Raw genomic sequence first — 23,320 nt, forward strand, 5'->3', positions numbered from 1 at the left:
ACTCATCACCAGGTATAACTACAGTGAAGCTGCATTCTAGAATGCTGCTGTAGACTACTGAGAATTCTCAAAATCTATATTTTTTCACACATTTCAAATAAACACATGTAGCACAAAAATTAAGAACAAATAAAAATGACAAGTTAACTTTTTTAAAGAGCACATCATCTTCTTTAATTTGACCCCACCACTGACATGGTGTTTAACGTTTTCTCCCATTCTGTAGACACTTGAAATCAAAAGCCGACCTCACTCTTCCTACTCCTCTTCATCTGCGAGCGCAGCACCCGTTTGCCACTAAACTATTTCTCTAATAGTCTAATAGACTAATCAGATAGTAAACTAAATTCAGCAAGCAGTTGTGATTGTCTGTATATGAGGGATCGGTAGAAACAAGAATGAACATCTAAGTTTGCATAACAAAACACTGCGACTCTTTTGGGCGAGATTGAGCAAGCAATCATTAGAGGTAGGCACAGCTAACGTGATCATAAAGTAAGCGTAAGGCAGACATATCTCAAGGCATTGAAAGTATGTGTCGGAAGATGCCGAATATCATGATCAAGTGACGACGTCGTCAGCAAAGCACAACATTACTGGATCCAATCTTGGCTAGCTAGTGAAACAGCTATCGCCTCACAAGAGAAACACATTTGCGACCAGACAACATTTCTATAGTCTGACACGAAGTGAACCGGACAATTAGCTGTCTAGTTACCTATTGCAGTTTGCGCATATGAATGAAATCTGAAGAAACGCGATAAAACATTCAACTTGTTAGCCGACAACAGCTATACAGCAAAGTTTTAATTTGCAAGACTGAGCAAGCAACTAACAAATGACAACATACCCTTTTTCTGGTTTATAATTATGACAACATCCACGGAAAAAAAGCAACACGTTTTTATCAGGTAGATTTTGTGATATAATTTGTTAATGAAACACAGCCTGTGGCCGCTATTGGATCTAAAGGAAGGCTGTTGCCGGCCGCTATTGGATCTAAAGGGTTTATCAAGTTCAACAAAAAGTTTGAATGCAACGCTGTCAATCTCGGATAGACACATAGGCTACTATTTTCATTGACAACAGCAAGCAAGCTGCAAAAAGGAGAAAAAAAGGTTTTATCAGATGACAATCATTTGAAACAAACATCTGGTCCAAAGGTCATATTTGTAGATGTAAACAATGAACTATCCATTGTTGATAATGGCTGCTTGCTTTCCTGGAACAAGACAAACAATAAAGATTTTAAAATTAACAATTGTTAATGTACAAAGGAAGGTTTTAGGTCAGAGTATATATTTGTAGAAAATAACTGGTCAAAATAAGATGCACTGTTTTCAGACCTCAAATAATGCAAAGAAAACAAATTCATATTCATTTTTCCACAACTAAATACTAATGTTTTAACTTAGGAAGAGTTCAGAAATCAATATTTGGTGGAATAACCCAGATGTTCAATCACAGCTTTCATGCATTTGCGGCAAAGACAAATCTGCCCAATTCCAGCCTTGCTGAAGCATCCCCAGTTCATCACTTATCCTCCACCAAATTTCACAGTGGGTGCAAGACAATGGCTTGTAGGCCTCTCCAAGTCTCCGTCTAACCATTAGATGATCAGGTGCTGGGCAAAGCTCTATGGTCCTATTCTTATGGTCTTTTGCAAACTTCAGCCTGGCTCTTCTTTGCTTCTCATTGATGAAAGGCTTTTTTCTAGCTTTGCATGACTTCAGCCCTGCCCCTAGGCAAATGAGTTGACGGTCATCTCGGTCAGTGGACCGTCGTTTTCGCCCTCTGCCAGTCTGTAGCTTTGTTGTCCCCAATGTCTGTTGCTTGACCTTGTTCTTATGAACCGCCATCTCTTACATTTTCAGGATGGAAGCAACCTGACACTCACTGTGTCCCTCTGCCAGAAAAAGCCAGGATTGAACCATTCTTGCCATCCAGCTGGTCCTATTGCAAGAGGATAGTGATGACCCCAGCAGTGGTTTTTATACTTTTCTTTGTTAAATTAGATTTGGTTCAGGTTATTACCTAATCAGTACCACATAAGGTAAAATGAGGTGTGCCTTTTTTGGAATTTAACAGACACTGGAATGGAATGGCTGCCATACATGTAGAGATGCTGATTAAGAAAAATAAGGAGTAGTCTCATCATTTTTTCCAGAGATGTTTAGCAGCCGTACCTACTGACAGTGGTCCGAGGAGGGACACAAACTGGTGACAGGGTGTTGGCCGCTCAAGGCTCATCGACACGTGAAAGCAACGGAGGCTAGCCTGTCTGGTCACTGAAAGTCACAGACATTTTTAATGATTGTTATGGGAGGAATGTGTCCCAAAACACAGTGCATCGCACTCTGCCGCGTATGGGGCAGCGCAGCCGCAGACCAGTCAAAGTTCCCATGGTGACACCTGTCGACCGTTGAAAGCACATACAATGGGCATGCTAGCGTCGGAACTGGACTTTGGAACAGTGGAAGGTTGCCTGGTCTGATGAGTTCAGTTTTCTCTTACATCACATTAATGGCTTTGTACATGTGTACCATTTACCTGGGGAAGTGATGGCACATGAATGCACTGTGGGTAGACAACAAGCCGGAGGTGGGAGTGTGATGCTCTGGGCAACAGTCTGTTGGGAAACCCAGGGTCTGGTCAATCATGTGGGAGTCAATTTGACACAGGCCACCTACCTAAACATCATTGCAGACCAGTTACACCCCTTTATGGCAATGGTATACCCCAGATCTCAGTCCAATTGAGCATCTGTGGGATGTGCTGGACCAAAAACCCTCATCCATGGCTCCTCCACCTCACAACTTACAGGACTTGAAGGATCTGCTTCTGATGTCCTGGTGCCAGATACCACAGGACACCTTCAGGCCCGGCCGGGTTGGCGCTGTTTTGGCTCATCAGTGTGGCTCATTGTTTTGGCTCATGCTGTATTACACAACATAGTCATCGCAGAGAGGCAACAGACAAAAGTCAATAGATATACTTTCAGCCTTGAAGAACAAGAACTTTTCACTGTCTAAATGCTCACCATACCACAAATCCAGACCTGCTGTCTCTGTCCCTGCATGAGGGAGATGAGGAAGGAATTGTGCCTGATCAATATTTAAATGGTGTCTAGCTTCATAGAGAGTGCCATAGCAAACAATCAGGCATCATTGAGGGATGATGCCTACTGCAGAGGAAGAAAGTTAATGTCTGTGAGGAAGTGTTAGAGTAACTAAAAACATCCCTAGTCAGAAAATATGTATAGAACAAGAAAAGGAACCAGGCAAGCATAGTTCAGCCGGCCCACAACTGCTGTGTCTTTAACCACTACGCTATTTAAACAGTGGGTGTGGGTGCAGGTGATACGTGTATAGAGAAGGGGTGTCTGTTTACTTCTCGCCTTGTCAAACCAATTAGCTGAAACTCCCAACATTACCTATTAATGTCCAAACCAACAAAAGGTATAATAGGATTTACTTCACTACAGTATATTGAAAGTGTTAAATTAGAAAAAGATTACTGTAGATGGCTAGCTTAAAGCTATACAGAATCTATAATGAAAACAATAGGCCTTTTCACACTGCATTGTTCTAAACCCTGGGCAATCTTAGCCCCATGTGAACATGCCTAATGGCTCCAATCCCTCCATGGCTGGTTTGTTTCTTTAGAAAACAATGACAGTTGAATAGCTAACCACTACGCTATGTGAACTACGCTATGTAAATCGAAATCGAGAGCAATCTGTTCATTGTCGGTGCAGTTCATCCATCGCAATATAACCATAAACACTTATGTTCGTTGTCAGTTCAGTTCATCCATCGCAATATAACCATAAATAAACTGACTGTCAGGCAGGCAGGCACATTCGCTGTTCTTGGCCAGCTCCGGTTAAGCGGTCTGGTAAAAATATGTAGTTCTGAGGTGCAAACAGAATAGTAGTATATTCTACACAAACAGTGTTTGGTCGGTGCCGGAGCTCAGTAGAGCTGAGTATTGGACCCTCATATTCTCCTGCCTGAGCATTTTTTCATTTTACAGACCATTAGGTCAAAGCTAATGTTGAGCCACGGCTGTAAACAGTAAAGGCTACCAGCCACCAGCACTGTATTTCAGTGAGGCATTGCAAAACAACGCTCATTTATAGTCATTAAAATGTGTAAATTCCCAGGTCATTCCAGATGTAGGGTCTGGAGCAGCTGAAGAGCAAAGATGAGCAACAGCTGAACATCGAGAGGAGCACTGCACAGAGGTATGAGGACAAGACTAGACGTACAGCCCTCAGGTTCCTGTCAAGCTCCAGTTTTAGCTACCTACCTGTACACCAATATCAACTTACATCACCAACACCCTCAGGGTTGCAATATTACAGGTGTCCCTTACCTTTTGTCCTGATGCTTATGAAGTCCTCCCTGGGTTATCCCACATTTACCCTCCGGAGGTCTCTCCTTTTCACCGCCCAATCCTGCCAGACCAGGTGTTCAGAGGGGCGTCACTGTGCAGTTGTCTACACGCGTTTATCACATACTTTATGGTGTGTGTTGGTTTTTACAGGGAGACTTTGGTTGTTGTTGTTAATATTATACTCCCTTCAAGGGCCCCAAAGTTAAATGAGGGTAATAATAAAAAAAAAGAAAATGTATCCAGCAGATTAACCAAGAACCTTTTTTCATTTTCAATGACAATCTGGCCAAAGCCATTCAGTTAAAAAATAACCAGACACTACTTAGAACAGCCATAATTAAATTTTTTATATAAGTTAAAAATAATAATAATAATAATAATGAAAATCAAGGGAAGGGAATGGATAAACTGTTTTATTAAATACAGGAAGACGTACTGTACACATTGTGTGGGATTCAGTAGGTGCATTTATCAAAGTGGATCGCAGGTTATTATTAGAGCTGCAGATATCAAGGTGCTATGGTAGAGTGGGCATTTATTTAAAAGATGCTTTTTTATTTACAACCCTGTTTCCTAAAAAGTTGGGACATTGCATAAAATGCAAATAAAAACAATGCAATAACGTGCAAATCATCTATCCCTATCTTTAATTGAAACTAGTACAAAAACATATCAAATGTTGAAACTGATAAATGTTGTTTTTTGGAAAATACATGCCCATTATGAATTTGATGCAAGCAACACGAGTTTAGGAACAGAGGAGACCGTTTGCTGTAGTTTTGAATATGAAATGTTTTCTCCATTGTTTACAGATCAATGTTAATGGGGACCTATTTAGTAGCCTTTGTAAGTAGCCTTACTTCTTCATGGGTGGTGGCCTATATGCCATATCGTTTTTACAATGACAGATGGTCTGACAGTTAGAAGTTTCAAGGTTTATTTGTCAAATGCACCAAACTGCACAGCGTAATCAAGCACAATTACATTCTTATGACATGGCACCCAACAGCTATATAGAGTTAAGGAAAATAATATATAGGCAAAAATATACATAACACTGTACACTAGCAGCAGTTTAAAGAAAAGAGTACTGCAAACTAGCAGCAATCTGGGTAATATTATTAGATATGGCAAGTATGGCAGTAATATACATAAGTGTAAACTAGCAGCAATTGGTAGTTTTTGAATATTATAGATACATATGTGTGTGATAAGCCTATGAATGTTGGCATAGCACACTACAATTAAGTAGTGAGAATTTAAGGAGAAAAATGTATACACAGCAAAAATATAGCAAGAAGATAAAGAAATATAATACTGTACATACTGTAACACATGTAGCAGCAGTTTAAAAAGAGTACTGTAAACTAGCAGCAATATGGTAGTAGTATTGAATATGTGGAATCTGAGCATTAACAATTACAATATGAATGTAAGTTTCAAGTGCCTAGATAATGAGAACAACAGAAACATCTCTGTTTAGATTATCTATCTGTAGATTGCGCTCTGATAACCATAGGACCATTTGTCATGGGGGTAACTGTCTTGAAAACCTGATCTTTGCTAGGTAGAAAAGCCCTTAATGTATAGGCTAGCTGGCAACTATCTATCAAGTGAGAAGACAATAGAACGTTCAAAGAATGACATCTGTGCTGCAATTTTCCAATTAACTTGAGCAAACTTCTCCCTCGATTTGATACAGGTTCTACATTATTTGACCACTATATGTAACCACTGATTTCTAACAAATATTATAGATATGGCAAGTATGGCAATAATATAACAATATAAACCAGCATACATTTTTAGGATGGGGAGTATGAAGAGTATGGTGGAGGTATTGATATTATTGATACATATGAGTGTTATATATGCTTATGAATGGTACATGCAAAGGAATATTCTAATGCTCATTCAAGTACCTGAAAGGACATCTAACATAAATTTTGCTTGCTAACCCTAATTGGTTCCCAGGGGCTTATAGGACTCTCTTGGGAGGGGCTGGTTTAAATGAGGAAGCCTAATCTTGGTTGGACCTTGTGTACAAACTGAAAAATATTATATTGCATCTCCCATTCAATCAAAGGAAAATGTAAAGTGTATTACACAGTTCCTGTTAAACCACAACATATTTAAGGGTAAAACCTTCTTTTTAATGAAATACAGTTAGGTCCGGAAATATTTGACACAAACACACTAACACAATTATTTTTATAATTTTGGCTCTGTATGCCACCAGAATGGATTTGAAATGAAACAACTGAGGTGCAATTGAAGTGCAGACTTTCAACTTTAATTCAAGGGGTTGAACAAAAATATTGTATGAAACGTTTGGGAATTGCAAACATTTTAATACACAGTTCCCTTATTTCAGGGGCTCAAATTTAATTGGACAAATTAACACAGTCTTAAATAAAACATTCATTTTAATGCTTTGTCGAGAATCCTTTGCAGGCAATGTCTGTGAAGTCTGGAACGCATTGGACATCACCAAACTGCAGTTGTCTTCAGTTGTTCATTGTTCGTGTTGTTCATTGTACGCCCCAAGGCGTGGTTCATTTTGGTTTTGTTTATCCTGTGTAAGGAATACCCACGTCACTGGTTGCTGCCTTTTGTTTTGTCGGAGTCCTTCTTTATTTTGCATTAAACATGGATTATCTTCACCAACTCTACTCTGCGCCTGTGTCCTTCTCACCCCACGACCGTGACATAATGTTCCTGCTATCACTCAGATGGAATTTTCTTTTGCAGCCTAAAGATGGCCTGTTTCACTTGCACTGAGAGCTCCTTTGACCGCATGTTGTGGGTTCACAGCAACAGCTTCCAAATGCAAATGCCACAACTGGAATCAACTCTAGACCTTTTACCTGCTTAATTGATTAAATAACAAAGGAATAGCCCCCACCTGTCCTTGAAACAACTTTTGAGTCAACTGTACAATTACTTTTGGTCCCTTGAAAAAGAGGGGGCTACATATTAAAGCTGAGACCTAAACCCTTCTTCCAATTTAGATATGAATACCTTCAAATTAAAGCTTAGACACTTTATGCCCATATTCATTATTTAACAGAAATTTGAATATATTTTGGTAAACAGCCAAAATAATAAAACTTATGTCATTTTCCGGACCTAACTGTATAGGCAGTATGTATTTTTTAAGTAAAAAAAAATACAAAGGAACAAAATTGCCCAGGACAGTGTACTGGACCATACAGCCTTAATGTATGTAGATGAAAATATCTGTCTATTTACAGATCCCTGCTGATTATGTGAATCTGAAGGAGCTTCTGGAAGCTAGTCAGGAGGATTGTGAGGAACTGAAAGAAAGATTCATGGAAGTTCTCTCAAGCCTGGACTTAGAGAGAAGGTAAAGCAAAATGCCTAGAGACGTGCATTTACACAGCAGCAGCTTTGTAACAATCTTTCTCTTTTGACAATGCTATAGCTTGGTTTCCTCTGCTTTCACAGTGAAAATGCCAAGAAGCGATCACAGCACAAAACCAAAATGCAGCGAGCTAAACAGATATTCTTTAAGGAGACAGGATGGCGTGATGAGAAAATAAGAAACCTTGAAAGAGACCTAGCTCTCGCCTTAACTTCATCCACCCGGGTAATGCTGCAGTTCTTTCACACACACGCTCTAACCAGGTGTCTCCAATCAGCCTGTCTATGAGTTGCTCACTAAATAAATGAAAATGTGTTCAGAACATTTAGAAATTTAAATTTTAGAAATGCTAGAAATGGTTGGAGACCCCATAACTACCGTTAATGTAATAACTGCCAATAACGTAATCAATTTTCCATTCTTAATGTAATAAAAGTCAGTAATGTAATTACCAATAATGTTATAACATTTCTGAACCAATAACATTTTGTCCATAATGTAATAATTCAAATCCTAACCCTATTTCACAAAATCAATTATAACAGTATCATAACTATTATTCCTGCTGATGTATGATTTGGAACATGCTATGACATCTCATGAAGTGTAAATGTTAACTAAATCACTAATGTTTTCAGATAATCATACCTTTACATAGTGATTGGCATTTGAGGCTTCATTACTGTTCTTCTAGCAGCAGGATATTATGCTTGCAGCACTAACTCAAATTTTCTTTGTCAAAATAAAGCTGTCATTGAAATATGTAAGGCAATATAGTTAAACAAGTCTGTACATTTTGTTTAATTTTCGTTCCAATGTTATTCTTGTCTGTTCTTTTTCACAGATTAACTATATTGCCTTATACATTTAAATAATGGCTTTTATTGTGATAAAGAAAATCTGAGTGCTGCCAGCGTAATATCCTGCTGCTAAAATAATGCTAATGAAGCCTTGAATTGCCATCACTACCTTTACATCCCAATAGGGCCTCAAGAGACCTCTCTTAACTATAAATAACCCTAAATGCACAAAGCAGACAATGCTGCAAAAACAATAGGTAACATTTCCAACCTGGTAAATTAGCTACTAGAAACTTTTATCAGATATTACAGTGTAAGTCAATATTACTGTGGGATTGTGAAGTTTTTGATCCGGCAAATTACTCTTTAAAATGTTCAATTAATTCTTAATTAACAACCCCTGAACTCTGTGTAAAAAATGAAAACTTTGGAGTTTCGCTTTCAAAGTCACCTGATAGATTAAGTAAAGTAAGTCTTACTGTTCACTCTAGGAAAAAGAGATGATCGGGAACATGAACAAGGAAAATGAGAAATTGTTGGCGGAAAAGAGGGATCTGCTTGGAAGGCTAAATGATTTGGAGGATAAAACTTACAACAGCGTCATTTCTGCTACAGCCTCACAATTCAGGTAAACCAAACATCAATTAACCTCACTCAACACAGGAACTCAATCAGATCCCGGCAGAAACTAACGCCACTCCCAGTTAGCAAATGAATGATAGCATAGCTCCACCATTGAATTGAGTGATGGATGTCTGTGTGTCTAAGTGTCTGAGTGTGGTGTTTCCTATCGATTCATTCATCAGTGTGGATTTCTTGGAGAAAGAAAATAAGCACTTACAAGAAACTATAGTGGAGATGTCCCGTCTGATACCTAGCGGAAAAGCATTGCAACACGCTCTGAAGAATCTCAAAATATCACGCAGCACTGATGTACAGGTACACAGGGGGGAAATATGTGGGTTGTTGTTTAAGGCCTTAGATTTGAATCTGGATCTGAATTTAGATCCATTCTGTGGAATTATTGAGATTCAAAGGCTTGGACAAAAAGAAAACCTTTCTGATGATGTCATGACTATGACACACACCGATGTATAAATAACCCTCTGAAGTCACTGAAATGATTTTATGTGTGGAAAAGATGCCTAAAATTTCAGTCCGTTTGGCAAAAGTTTTACTGTGTCAAACTACATGACCTCACATTTTGTTATGGTTATAAAATATCAATGACTGATCTCGGTAAGGGTGTAGGCTCTAAACTATCTTATTAGCCAATCAGTGCTGTGTGTCACATTTGTTTCCTAACACCTACAGTGGGGAGAACAAGTATTTGATACACTGCCGATTTTGCAGGTTTTCCCACTTACAAAGCATGTAGAAAACTGTAATTTTTATCATAGGTACTCTTCAACTGTGAGTGACGGAATCTAAAACAAAAGTCCAGTAAATCACATTGTATGATTTAAGTAATTAATAAGAATTTTATTGCATTTTAATGTGTGTATTTGTTGAACCCTCCTAGGTGTAGACACAAAATTATCTAATTGTAAGTAATCCCACTTCATGTTAACCGAAAAACTAAACTTGTGTAATGGATGTGATAGAAATGGACAGGCATTTTGGGGATAAAAAATTATTGACAGAAATCTATGAATTTTACATTCTTAGGGTAAAATATGAATAGCCACTTTCAAAGGAAGGCTTGGCTGCATACAAAAAAACAAATATTAAAATGTACTTTAGAGAGCAACGTTGATCGTTATAGATGTGGAATTCTACGTTATGGATGTCATATTGTGCAAAAGCATGTGTTTCACGTATATAATTTCCTTATAATACCTATGTTATCATTAAACAAATTGGTTCATCTCTGAGAACCAAGAAATGGCCTCAAATATGCTAAATTGTGAAGTTCTGTTTTGTTCTGTATTGTTTTTGCCGTTGTACCTGAATGTAGGCCGTTCTGTAGCTTGTCCTGTCGTTGTTTTCACCTGTGTCTTTTCTCCTTATTTAGCCTGCCCAGTTCTGTTCAGCCCTTGCTGAGTCATAGAATGTTTCATGTATGTGTCCCAGCCTGCCTGCCTGCCTTGTCTTTTTTTTTTTTTTTTGCCTTCCCTAGTGTTGTCTTTAAACCATCATCATCCATTAACTCTGCGCCTGGTGTCCTGTGTTTCATGACAAAAATAAATGTATTAAAAATAAGTTATTTACTGAAAAGGTTTTTTCATCCTCAGGTTGACCATACTGCCAAATTGCCCCTATGGTGCACACTTTAAGACTTTAGTGACAGAAAGTACCTCATTAAAGTGACACATTTCTGCTTTCTGATTTGTTTTACAGGAATTGAAGAATTTTTTTTCTTTTGACAGCCCAGTTGTAATGCCTTGCATTCAGGAAACCAGGAAGTACTTTCTCTTTTGGTTCTCATTTTGTTTAGAAAAGTGATTTCTCATCAAGTTAAAATAATCACTTTTGATGCAAGCTTTGCTTTACTTTTCTGAAAAGTAAGACACTGCTCTTTTACTGTGGTCAACAGATTTCAGCCTGGCTCATTGGATGTGAGAGGCCTTCTAGACATCATTCAGAGGAGCAGGTCCAGTCACTCAGAGGATTCCATGTCTCCGCTCTCTACACTAACCAGGCATCCTGTGGAGATGGGCTATCTGAACGTGACCCCGTCCACAGGAATCTGCGACAAAAATCTGAACCTGACCTCTGCTCTTACCAGGGCTGACCATCAGATCCTCTCAGACACCAATTCGGACGTTGAGGAGGTTTGAGGACATTCAGGCAGAGACAATCAACCGAAGAACCTTCATACAATCTATCGAAGTGATTGTGTATATAAAAGTGACCGTAAAGTTAAACAAGGAGCACTAAATGTAACTAAAATGTAACTTTGCACACCAGTTCACTTTGTAATTTGCATTATAGGTGAAAATGAGGTTGTTCATTATGTACTGGAATTAAAGTGCGGACTAGATATGTGCATGTTGAGCGTGGATGTAATTGAGAGAGACTGTGTATCCATGGTGAGTGCGTGAGTGAGCTAGTGTATGTTTTTCATAGTAGAGAATGCAAAAGGGCACCAAAGGTTGGACTATCTGACAGGCCAGATAGTCCAACAGTCTTATTTATGATGCCAGTGTACTGTATCTGTTGAAGTTAGTAGCAACGAGAACTGTCCATGGCTTGGTTGGCTGATGCCAGTGTACTGTATCTGTTGAAGTTAGTAGCAACGAGAACTGTCCATGGCTTGGTTGGCTGATGCCAGTGTACTGTATCTGTTGAAGTTAGTAGCAACGAGAACTGTCCATGGCTTGGTTGGCTGATGCCAGTGTACTGTATCTGTTGAAGTTAGTAGCAACGAGAACTGTCCATGGCTTGGTTGGCTGATGCCAGTGTACTGTATCTGTTGAAGTTAGTAGCAACGAGAACTGTCCATGGCTTGGTTGGCTGATGCCAGTGTACTGTATCTGTTGAAGTTAGTAGCAACGAGAACTGTCCATGGCTTGGTTGGCTGATGCCAGTGTACTGTATCTGTTGAAGTTAGTAGCAACGAGAACTGTCCATGGCTTGGTTGGCTGATGTCCGTGATGAGCCTTACTGAGAGCCTTATGTATGCAACCTCTCCTACGTCTCCCTCGGTATACACGCAGGGGGAGGGTCCTAGCTTTTGACTCCCACCAGAAAAAATGGGTCCTCTCTAAAGTATTGAAATTGTAGTGAGTGATGCCTGGCTATTGGCATGTTCTAACACGCATTTTAGAGGAATGCATGCTCTGTGAAGCGCAGTTGTGCAATAACTCAGTTTGTCTGAACTCATAAAGAGTGCTTTTAAAAACATTTCAAAGGTTAAAGGCAAAAAACATAGTCCACTTTTGCTAACAAATGCGACTTGTGGGGAAAAAAGATAAATGTTTCAATTAAGGCAAAACTTTAGGAATGCCTACCCTGTTCCATCTTGCTCTGTGTTGCCTGTCCACTGGGCTTCCAATGAGTAGTAAAGAACCGGATGCTTCAAATGAATACAAAAAGTATGTGCTACAAACAGAGGGTCATTGTGGACAGGCGTCATGAAAATGAGTAGTGTCTAGGTTAATGATGCAGGGAATAATGCTGTGACAAATCACACATACATGTTCTATGCATTGTGTTATGACATACTATTAAACTTTCTTAGCTCTATCATTTCACCTTTTCTTACATATCCTTCAAAGATGTAAATGGTCAAATGTATATGGTATGAGCAGGGGCCCCAGTATGAATTTTGAGCCCCATGAATGGATTGCAATTTGTGAATCTGTCTTCAGGGCCCTTGATTGTACTGGTCAGGAATTTAAATGCAGTTGCCCATTGGGTGATTGCATGACTTAGAAGAACCGCATAAGTAGTAACTGAGATCGGACCAGACGTTTGCCTTGTTCTTTGGAGATGAATGAGTTAGTGTTTTGTTTAAAAGTAAAATGATTTGTTGATTTATCTTTTTATACATTTTTCTAAGTAGAAATGTGATGAAAGAAATATTTAAATATTAAAAAATATATATATTTGTTTTATATATCCAGAATGCATTTCATTAAGGATTAAACATGTTAAGTAACAAAAGTATTTGGTTATATGTTGTAACAGTGAAGAATTACAACTTTTGGAAGGTGGGAGAGTAATCATTTTTGAGAGCCATTAAGTTTCAAAAAATGCAAAAAGGCAAAAACTGTTAACGTTGAGCCCTGATTAATCTGTGATATGTGCTTTAGCCTGCACAGTTTGAAATGTTCTTTTCTCTTTCATCATCTTATATCATCTTTTTGTTCACCATCTGCAACAAGGACAGATCCCTCTACAAACATGAACCATAAAGTACTGTCAACCCTAGATTGAAAGTAGCCTCTTAACCTGCTCATTGCCTAACTTACAGGACAACAGGTAACTTGGTGTTAGTGTTGCTAAGCTTCTTTCTGTTGAGACAGCTACAAATGATTGAAGTTTGAACTAGTAACCCTTGGCCTATAATCATTCTAGGCAATTACATCTGAACAGGGGCCAACTGAATAGCCAAAAAAATACCAGACGTGTGCTGAAAAGTTAAAGTGAAACATTATCTCTGTACAGTAAAGTACAATTACTACTTTGTGTGAGGCTGACATTGAAATGGACATTTCTGTGAACAACTGCCAGGGTAATAGGACTTCAATCCAGAACTGTTGATATCCAAACTTATTTTATCTATTTTCACAGATGTGCAAATTTCATCCAAATACTACTATTCTGCCTGGCAGTTTGTGGACAGATGCCCCCAGTAGATCCCTGTATGTTTAGGCTATGGAAAGATTTCCAACTGACATAGTATGCCTGAAAAGGTCCAGATGGAGACTGGCATGCACATGGGAACAGTGTATTGTGCCTATAACATTGAGGAAGCCTGAAAAAGATTATTAATACAGAGGCGGGTCAACCTGTAAGATAATTAAAAAATGTTTGTTTCAAGATGACCAGGGAAATTGATGAAAATATTCAGGTGTTGCTTTAGAGCAAGACATACCCTTATTTCCTGGCATGCAGATTACCTTCGTAAGACCTTCGGCATCACCAACACTATACAAGAATTTCCCACATGCAAAAGAAACGCTGCGCTATGCAGACAGACTGCAAACAGTGGTCAAGGCTTGGCTACGTTGTGTCCTTGTGTGGTTTATAGTCTGAATCTCAAATCACGTACTTGCATACTATATAGTATGCCAGATTAGTATGAAAGAAGATTAGTACGGATGGTCTACTATTTCTGGTGGATTTTCGAAGTATGCATCCATGCATGCTTTTTAGGGTACTAAAAGACCACAATAACTTGTGCAGTGAAAGAGGAGGAATCTTCACGATTCTCATCTTTTCACTTGACGAAAAAGTCAGTTATCGTCACCTATATTGATAGTTGGTGCATCAATGTCGAATGTTGTGCCCTGTAATGAAATTGCTTTGGCAGTGTAAAGTTCATCTTCAGTCTTGCTGTTATGTTTTGTAATAGCGGACTCAAAAACAGGCTCAGACGACGGAAGTAAAAATAAAATAAGGATTTAATGATTGAGTCTTGACAAAAGGCGATCCCAGTTCTGGGAGGATGATTCATTAAGTATTGGTCTTCGGCTGTGGTGTGGCAGGCGGGTGAGAAGGCAGTGCAGAGTCCAAGGTATCCAACTGGAACACGAGAGGAATATCAAGGTAAGTAACAAACATGGATTATAGAATATAACCCAATGCTGTCACACACAAGGTTACCACGAGAGGATGAAGAACAATCTGGCGCAGGCTGGAAGTTCTTATACAGGTGGTTGATGAGCTGATCAACAGCAGCTGCGCCGAACGAGGGACCAACCCCTGCACAGCCACGCCCACCTGCACCTACCAAGCACACACAAGCACAGAAGAAAAACAGCCAGACTCCAACCAATATCATGTTTCCCCAAACACACAGGAACCTGACAGAACCCCCCCCCCCCCCCTCCGAGTCAGCCGGAGGGCTCAACGCACACGTGGAGACAGGCTTCAGCAGGGAAACATGGAACACCGGGTGAATGCCCATGGAAGGTGGCAAACGCTGCCGGACAGCGGAGGCATTAATAACTTTGTCCACAACATTAGGACCCACAAAACGAGGAGCCAGCTTCTGAGATTCCGCTTGCAACGGAAGATTACGCGACGACAGCCAAACCTCCATGCCAGCAGTGTATTCCAGAGCCGGGATGCGACGCTTCTCCGCCCCTCGCCGCATGTGTCCACCCGCCTCCTCCAGCGCGGCAAGGGCATCCCGCCATAACTGCCGACAGTGACTGATGGGACGGACACCTCTCTCTCCTGTTCCAGGAACAATGGAGGTTGATAACTGTACATCACAAGGAACGGCGACCTACCCGTAGCAGAACTGGGGAGCGAGTTGTGGGCATACTCCACCCACGGCAGCTGAGAAGACCAAGCACCTGGGTCGCAGGCCGAAACACACTGAAGTGCGGCCTCCAGGCTCTGGTTGGCGCGTTCCGTTTGAGCATTACTTTGCGGGTGGTATCCCGACGAGAGACTGACGGAGGCCCCCAACGACTCACAAAAGGCCTTCCAAACAGCAGACGAAAACTGGGAACCCCTGTCAGACACCACATCCACAGGAATGCCATGAACAAGGAAGACATGTTGAATCATGAGGTCCGCCGTCTCCGTAGCTGATGGAAGTTTTGTCAGAGGGATAAAGTTACCAGCCTTGGAAAAGCGATCTACGATAGTCAATACCACAGTGTTACCCTCCGAAAGAGGTAGTCCAGTCACAAAGTCCACTGCAATATGCGACCAGGGTCTGCTGGGCACCGGGAGAGGATGAAGCAGGCCCACTGGAGGACGATGGGAGGCTTTGCCACGAGCACAGACTGGGTACACTGCCACAAAAGCCTTGGTATACGCCGACTTAGTGGGCCACCAGAATCGCTGTTTGAGAAAAGGGTCCTATGAAAACCAGGATGACAGGTAAGTTTTGATTCGTGGCCCCACTGCAGGACACGGGATCGGACAGCGTCTGGAACAAATAATCTGTCAGCAGGAACACTCTCGGGACTAGGCTGGGTCAAGAGAGACTCCCTGACAGCAGTTTCAACATCCCACGTGGCTGCACCCACCACACAGGCCGACGGCAACACCGTCCCAATCTCTGGGCTGGTTTCGGTGGTTTGAAACTGGCGTGACAGGGAATCAGGCTTGGTATTCTTAGAACCCGGGCTGTACGTCAGGGTGAAGTCAAACCTGCCTAAAAACAAAGTGCCTGGCGAGAGTTCAACCTTTTTGCCGTTCTTAGGTATGCTAGATTTTTATGATCCGTAAATACCACAAATGGATGAAATGATCCTTCCAACCAGTGTCTCCATTCCTGCAGCACCATCACCACAGCCAGCAGTTCACGGTCTCCTACATCATAATTCCTCTCCGTCTGGGACAGTCGTCTGGAGAAGAAAGCGCACGGACGTAATTTACCTTCAGACTGGTTTCTTTGAGACAGAACAGCTCCCACACCAGAGTCGGATGCGTCGACCTCCACGATGAAGGGGAACTCGGGATCGGGATGAGCCAACACAGGAGCCGATGAGAAGAGCCACTTGAGGTTGGAAAAGGCCTCATCTGCCACAGAACTCCACAGGAAAGGCTTGGCCGGAGACGTGAGGCTGGTGAGAGGTGCTGCTACTTTACTGTAGTTCCTGATAAACCTACGATAAAAGTTGTCAAAACCTAAAAACCGCTGGAGCTGTTTGCGGGAGGTAGGTAGAGGCCAATCGGTTACTGCCTTTATCTTACTGTCGTCTGGTTTGAGTTCTCCCTGCTGAATGATGAAACCCAGAAACTTCAGAGGACACGTGAAACTCGCATTTCTCTGCCTTAACGAACAGTTGGTTCTCCAGTAGACATAATACCAGCCTGACATGTCTCAGATGATCCTCCAGGTTCTGGGAAAAAATGAGAATACCATCCAGGTACACATAGATGAACTGATTAAGCATGTCTCGGTTTTCCAGTCATCGCCTGCTTTGATGGGGACGAGATGATAAGCATTATGTAAGTCCAGTTTGCTAAATACTGTAGCGTTGCACAGGGGTTCAATCACAGAATCCATTAGCGGTAGTGAGTATGCATTTCTTACTGTGATGTTGTTTAATCCTCTGTAGTCGATACAGGGTCGGAGGGTGGAATCCTTCTTCTTGACAAATAAGAATCACGCTCCCACCGGAGCAGACGAACGGCAAATCAGGCCAGCAGCCAGGGACTTGTTGAGAATTTTATGTGTACCAGAATTTCTGAAGAAGGACGAGGCTCCGGTCCAAATGGAAATTTAGCACAAAGATTTATTAATATGAATTGATAAGTCAAAATACATGAAATACACTGCAGCGGTCAAATATTTGCTCAACCCTCAAGCTTCCACAAAATATTCGCCCCGAATCAAGATCGAACATTGGTTTTGATACTCCCGCCACAGGGGTGGTTACTTTTCACTCTCGTGAGTAAAACCCATCCTTATTGGCTCTTCGTTGGCATGGTGACATGTTGGACGAATCCAATCCAATGAAGACGGACATGCTCTAACTCTTGGTCATAGATTAACAGGTTCTTTGCATACAGGTGTGAAATCTTAACCAGGTTACAGTAATTTACATTCTATAGTCCTAACCTAGACTATAACATCAGGGGGCTGGAGACAGAATGTCTCTTTGTGCTGTATAGGGGGGCAGTTTCATTTGTATGTTAATTGTGGGGTTTAATCCTGTCTCTCTATCTGAGCCAGGTGTAAAGTCTGAGTGAGTGTGGCTGAGTGTAATGTGTGGAGTTCTAAACTTTTTATGGTTATTGTATTCAATCATATTTCCCTAACCTGGCTGCAGCATACAATTTAATAAAACAAAAACATAAGAATACATGGTTATTAAATCAGCATTATTTAAACTTCATTTATCTCAACAGACTCTGAAATGTAATTCTCCATATCTTCTCTCTCAGGCCTGGATAGTTTAAACAACCGACTAGCTGGCAATGTGGCACCATGCAACAGTTCAATAGCGCAATCATAAGGACGGTGGGATGGCAGAGAGAGAGCTTTTTGCTTATTGAAAACCTCACCTAAATCATGATAGACAGGAGGGATAAGAGTCAAATCGGGGGGACTACACTGATGTACGCTTCTATCACAGTGAAGTGCTTTGGACTAGATCGAGGTTGTGAGTCCCTCGACGGTCTAGTTTTATTGCGGTCTTTGTCTCGTCTGTGTTCTCTCAAACTGTTGTCAATGCGAACGGCTAATGAGATAATGTCATCAAGTTCCCTTGTTTCTGCTTGGAGTGCCATCTGACTTCTGATCTCATCAGATAAACCCCGAATACAAGCTGACTGCAGTGCTGGTTGTCGCCACCCACTCTCGGTAACTAATATACGAAAATCCACAGAGTATTCTGCCACCGAATTACTGCCTTTTGTAATGGAAAACAGTCTACTACCTCTCTGCCACGTACTGGGTGATCAAATACTTTGCTCATATCCTCAACGAATTCCACGTAGTTGTTACAGACACCCGAGTTGCGTTCACTTAACGCCATAACCCACTTAGCTGCCCTACCCGTCAGTAGCCCCATAATTAAATTGATACGTGATCTATCGGTTAAATAGGTAGTGGGTTGTTGTTGAAAAACCAGGCCGCACTGAAACAAAAATCTCCCACAGTTACCTAAATCACCGGAGTACCGCTCGGGTAGAGGAAAGAATGGCTCACGGGATAGATGGGGTTGGTTTTGAACCAGAGTCACGGTAACAGGTGATGCAGAGGGAACCAGGACCAGAGACGGACGTTGGTGTAACACTGGCAACCAGGTGGTTGGCTATTTGATCCAACTTCAGGTTTAGCTGATCGACATTGTGCGTGAGTAGTTGGAGGGAGTGCTGGAATTCCTGGATGACCTGTTCGTGGCTTCCTACTAACACGCGCTGAGTGCTTGACGAGGAATGTCTGAACCTGCGGAGTCCATGGTGGCCAGATTGGGCTGTTATGGTTTGTAATAGCGGACTCAAAAACAGGCTCAGACGACGGAAGTAAAAATAAGGATTTAATGATTGAGTCTTGAAAAAAGGCGATCCCAGTTCTGGGAGAATGATTCATTAAGTATTGGTCTTCGGCTGTGGTAGGCGGGTGAGAAGGCAGTGCAGAGTCCAAGGTATCCAACTGGAACACGAGAGGAATATCAAGGTAAGTAACAAACATGGATTATAGAATATTACAACCCAACGCTGTCACACACACAAGGTTACCACGAGAGGACGAAGAAAAATCTGGCGCTGGATCACGAAGTTCTTATACAGGTTGATGAGCTGATCAACAGCAGCTGCGCCGAACGAGGGACCAACCCCTGCACAGCCACGCCCACCTGCACCTAACAAGCACACACAAGCAGAAGAAAAACAGCCAGACTCCAACCAAATATCATGTTTCCCCAAACACACAGGAACCTGACACTTGCTAGCAATTGCTTAATTCTTATTACTATTCCAAGTGGTAAGATACTAGTATTACTGACTTCTAAGCTTTTAAAACGGCCAGTGGCAAAAGCCATACAGTTCATAGATGCTATTTGTGGTGGAAGTAAACTTCATAAGAAATGTTAGTCAGTTTAACACAATGCTTAATGGTGTCTAGCAAAATACTCAAACTTGGCGATGTTAATGCGTGACCAATTGTAATGTTGAGACACCCTATTATGACAATATGTCCCAATCAATCCCAATAATGGCATACTAGCTTACTATATACTAAACAGTATGTACTTCACCATCAAGGTACATACTGTACTTGTAGTATGCGATTTGAGATTCAGCCGTATTCTAGGTATATGTCAAATAACTATTGGCTTTTGAAGACAGTGACAGTTCAAGACATGCTTTTCTTAACTTGTTTATTTTCATTGATATGTTCTTTGGAATGTAGGGATATTTTCATAAAATGTTATTTCACATTAACCTGATGAAGAGTAGACAGAACGTCTCATGTGATCACTTGCATATTAATTGAGTGTTAATTGATAAAACATTTAACCAGGGCTCATATTATTTTCCCAAACAGTTTAATGGTTAAGAGAGAGTGATGAACTTTTGTTCCCATGGTCAGTACAATGAGTGGTTGTTGTTATCTCATATTGAGGACAGAAGGACCTGTAGCTTGTCCTTGACTGTCTTGGCAAAATCTTGGGAGGATGAGTGAGCCCATAGATAAGGAAATCTTTCCATTTCAAAGAATATGCTGAGTCATGATGAGTACTGGCTGGGGGAGCGAATCCCAGAGGGTTGTGAAAAACATGATGGAAAATTCAAGAAGGATCCATCCAGAAATTAGCATAATGGGAGGACCTAATATCATTGTATAACCATACTGTATAAAAATGTGCATTTAAGGTTTGGAAGTCGGTTGTTCTGCAGACCAACATGGCTTGGTTGCTCTGCAGATCAGCACGGCTTTATGACGTCAATAAAGTCTACTTTTGGATTCGAAGGCTCCTGAGTCTTTGCATCTTTTATTGTCTGGCAATCTGAAGTGTTTTCCACGACAGGAACTAAATTAAACACATCAATTTATGCTTGGTTACAAAAGTGATGCAAGCGAGAAAAAACATGGAATGGTCTTTTGGGATTCTCTTTGAAAACACAGCTAAATTAAGCGTGACAGTTAGCCTGACAGGGAGCAGGCTAGTTCAGAGGAATAAGTTACCTTGGTTACTAAGCACCTTGGACTCCTATACACCACAGTAATGGAACAGAACTCTTACTTAAAGTAGCCAGACGAAATAAGCCAGGATTTTCCTTTATCTGCCTTGATGTAATACCCCACTGGTGTCCTGTCCTCGGTAACACCATCAGGAGATGATGAGGGACCTGCCGCTGCTCCACTCTCTATGGCTGTTTCTGAAACTAAGGGCTGTGTGTTTCATGATGTTAAGCTTTTCAAGGTCATTTTGATATATATAATGTCATAATCTGACATGGGGTAGATCTTAAGGATTTTTGGCACAAGCGAGCCAGGCTAGAATACCAACATTTCCACAACCTGATTGTAACTGTATTTACAGAGTAAGGAACAGGGCTAGTAATTTATAAACAAATGTTTTCTATATATATATATACGCAATTAAGGAAACAAATCACACATCGGGTCTCAATGAACAAAATATATTAAAGACTAAAATCTTTACTGTACATTGTGTAATAAGTTGATTCAAACTCACACCGAAAATCTAAGTATACCATTTAAATCACAGGCTGTTTCAACTTGTGTGAATTTCATCACAGCAACTCATAATGTGACTCAGTAGTGTGTATGGCCCCCATGTGCCTGTATGCACTCCTGATGTCTGGGCATGCTCCTGACGAGATGGCCGATGGTGTCCTGGGGGATCTCCTCCCAGACCTACATCAGGGCATCAGAGAGCTACTTGGCGTTGTTGGATGCACTGATAAATAATGTCCCAGAGGTTCTCAATTGGATTCAGGTCTAGGGAATGTGAGGGCCAGTCAATGGCATTAATGACTTTGTCATCTAGGAACAGCCTACACTCTGGCCCCATGAGGCTGGCATTGTCCTGCACCAGGAGGAACCCAGGGCCTACTGCACCAGTGTAAGGTCTGACAATGGGTCTGAGGATTTCATCCAAGTACCTGACAACAGTCAGGGTACCTATGGCTAGCACATGGAGGTCTGTGTGACACTCCAAGGATATGTCCCCACAGACCATCACTGACCCACCGCCAAACCGGTCATGCTGGATGATGTCGCAGGAAGCATAACGTTAACCATGCTCTTTCACGTTTGTCACATGCTCAGTGTGAACCTGCTCTCATCTGTGAAGAGAACGGGCGCCAGTGGTGGACCTGCCAATTGTGGTGTTCTCTGGCAAATGCCAATCAAGCTGCATGGTGTTGGGCTGTGAGCACAGGTCGCACCTGTTCCTCCTCACACAAAGGAGCAGATACTGGTCCTACTGCTGGGTTGATGCCCTTCTACGGCCCTGTCCAGCTCTCCTCATGTAACAACCCGTCTCCTGGTATCTCTTCCATGCTTCGACGCCCCTGGGTATGAGCCACAAAATGTATTTCAGCAAGACAATGGACGATCACGTTGCTGGCATCAAATTCAAAATGGCCAAAAACAATAAATATGGTTGAGTTATTAACCATATAAGTTGACCAATGTTTGAGCAGTGGTGTTTCCAGGATTTGAATATTGACGGGGCAGGACAAAATCATCGATGGGCAAAAAAAGACAAAACAAAACCTAAGATCCCTGGATATATTTTTCTTAATGCATCTAGGGCTGCAAAATCAATCTAATATTTATTGCTATCTGAATTTTGCAATACTGATAACTGGCTTTAATTAAGGCCTCAAGGTACATAGGTGAAGGCAATAGGCAGCATTGAACACACATGGTTTTCAAACACTGTGCCATTCATAAACAAAATTAAAACTGAATTACAACAGACAAATTAATTATTTACTATGCAACAGTAAAACATTTTTTTTATTCACTCAATTCTCTTAATGGATTACACAATATGTGGGCATTTGGTAATGGCAATTACCAAATGCCCATGAATCATAATGCCATGTAGAAAAAAATACTTTTAAAGTTTGAAAACCTCACTTAAATGGGAAGTATTGACCATTTTCAGCATATCGTGATATATTTTAGATGTAGCCTACCAATAAAGAGAAAATATCCGTTCCAATCGCAAATGTACTAGTCCTACTAATTGCTACTAACGTACGATACGGTGAGATTTTGTTTTATCACCTCATAATTTAAGCTGTCTGTAAGGTCTGAATGTCAACAGACACAGAGTTTAGGTGCCCTGTAAGCATGGAGTTTCTACCCACTGTCTTTATATGGTTGACGCTGCAAAAGAGTCGCTCACCAGTGCATGTAGTCATTGGAAGGGTAAGAAGAACCTTGAGAAGACTGTGGTACTACCTGCACTATGGTACTGTGGTACTACCTGCACTGTCCGCTGCGGCTGTTCCCTCAGGTTGGGAGTGAACTTGCTCAACGCGTGCTTGGTAATTTGTTGCTATATAGCCTCTAACTAAGAAAAGGGTGCTTTTCTAATGTATACTGTAGGTAAATGTAATTTGAATAAAGCAAATCTACTCTATGATTGGTTAATGCATGCAATGATGTCTT

The 23,320-nt window shown here is 41.1% G+C and overlaps 1 protein-coding gene and 1 long non-coding RNA gene across 9 annotated transcripts in view; one reads left to right on the top strand and one right to left on the bottom strand.

The window, feature by feature from the left end:
* si:dkey-264d12.5 (trichohyalin) overlaps positions 1-13,086 on the top strand; it is a 50,203-nt gene extending 37,117 nt beyond the window's left edge. For 5 of the 8 annotated variants that reach the window (XM_010882018.5, XM_010882020.5, XM_010882019.5 and 2 more), the window contains 6 exons: positions 7,653-7,765; positions 7,867-8,008; positions 9,075-9,211; positions 9,390-9,522; positions 10,924-10,988; positions 11,120-13,086. In XM_010882018.5, the coding sequence (XP_010880320.2) occupies positions 7,653-7,765; positions 7,867-8,008; positions 9,075-9,211; positions 9,390-9,522; positions 10,924-10,988; positions 11,120-11,363 (834 nt within the window). In that variant the 3' untranslated portion in view covers positions 11,364-13,086. Of the gene's footprint in view, positions 1-1,874; positions 4,242-7,652; positions 7,766-7,866; positions 8,009-9,074; positions 9,212-9,389; positions 9,523-10,923; positions 10,989-11,119 lie in introns of those variants that run through there. The other 3 variants (XM_010882021.5, XM_010882022.5, XM_020055772.3) reach the window with 3 other exon arrangements.
* Positions 13,087-14,636: 1,550 nt separating this feature from the next.
* Positions 14,637-17,444, bottom strand: LOC109616816. Its single transcript, XR_002198092.2, has 2 exons — positions 14,857-17,444; positions 14,637-14,775 (listed from the first exon to the last, which is right to left on the bottom strand). It is a non-coding gene; the product is annotated as an uncharacterized LOC109616816 (long non-coding RNA).
* Positions 17,445-23,320: the final 5,876 nt, after the last annotated feature.

This window comes from Esox lucius, chromosome 17, assembly GCF_011004845.1.
Source record: "Esox lucius isolate fEsoLuc1 chromosome 17, fEsoLuc1.pri, whole genome shotgun sequence".
Taxonomy (NCBI): domain Eukaryota; kingdom Metazoa; phylum Chordata; class Actinopteri; order Esociformes; family Esocidae; genus Esox; species Esox lucius.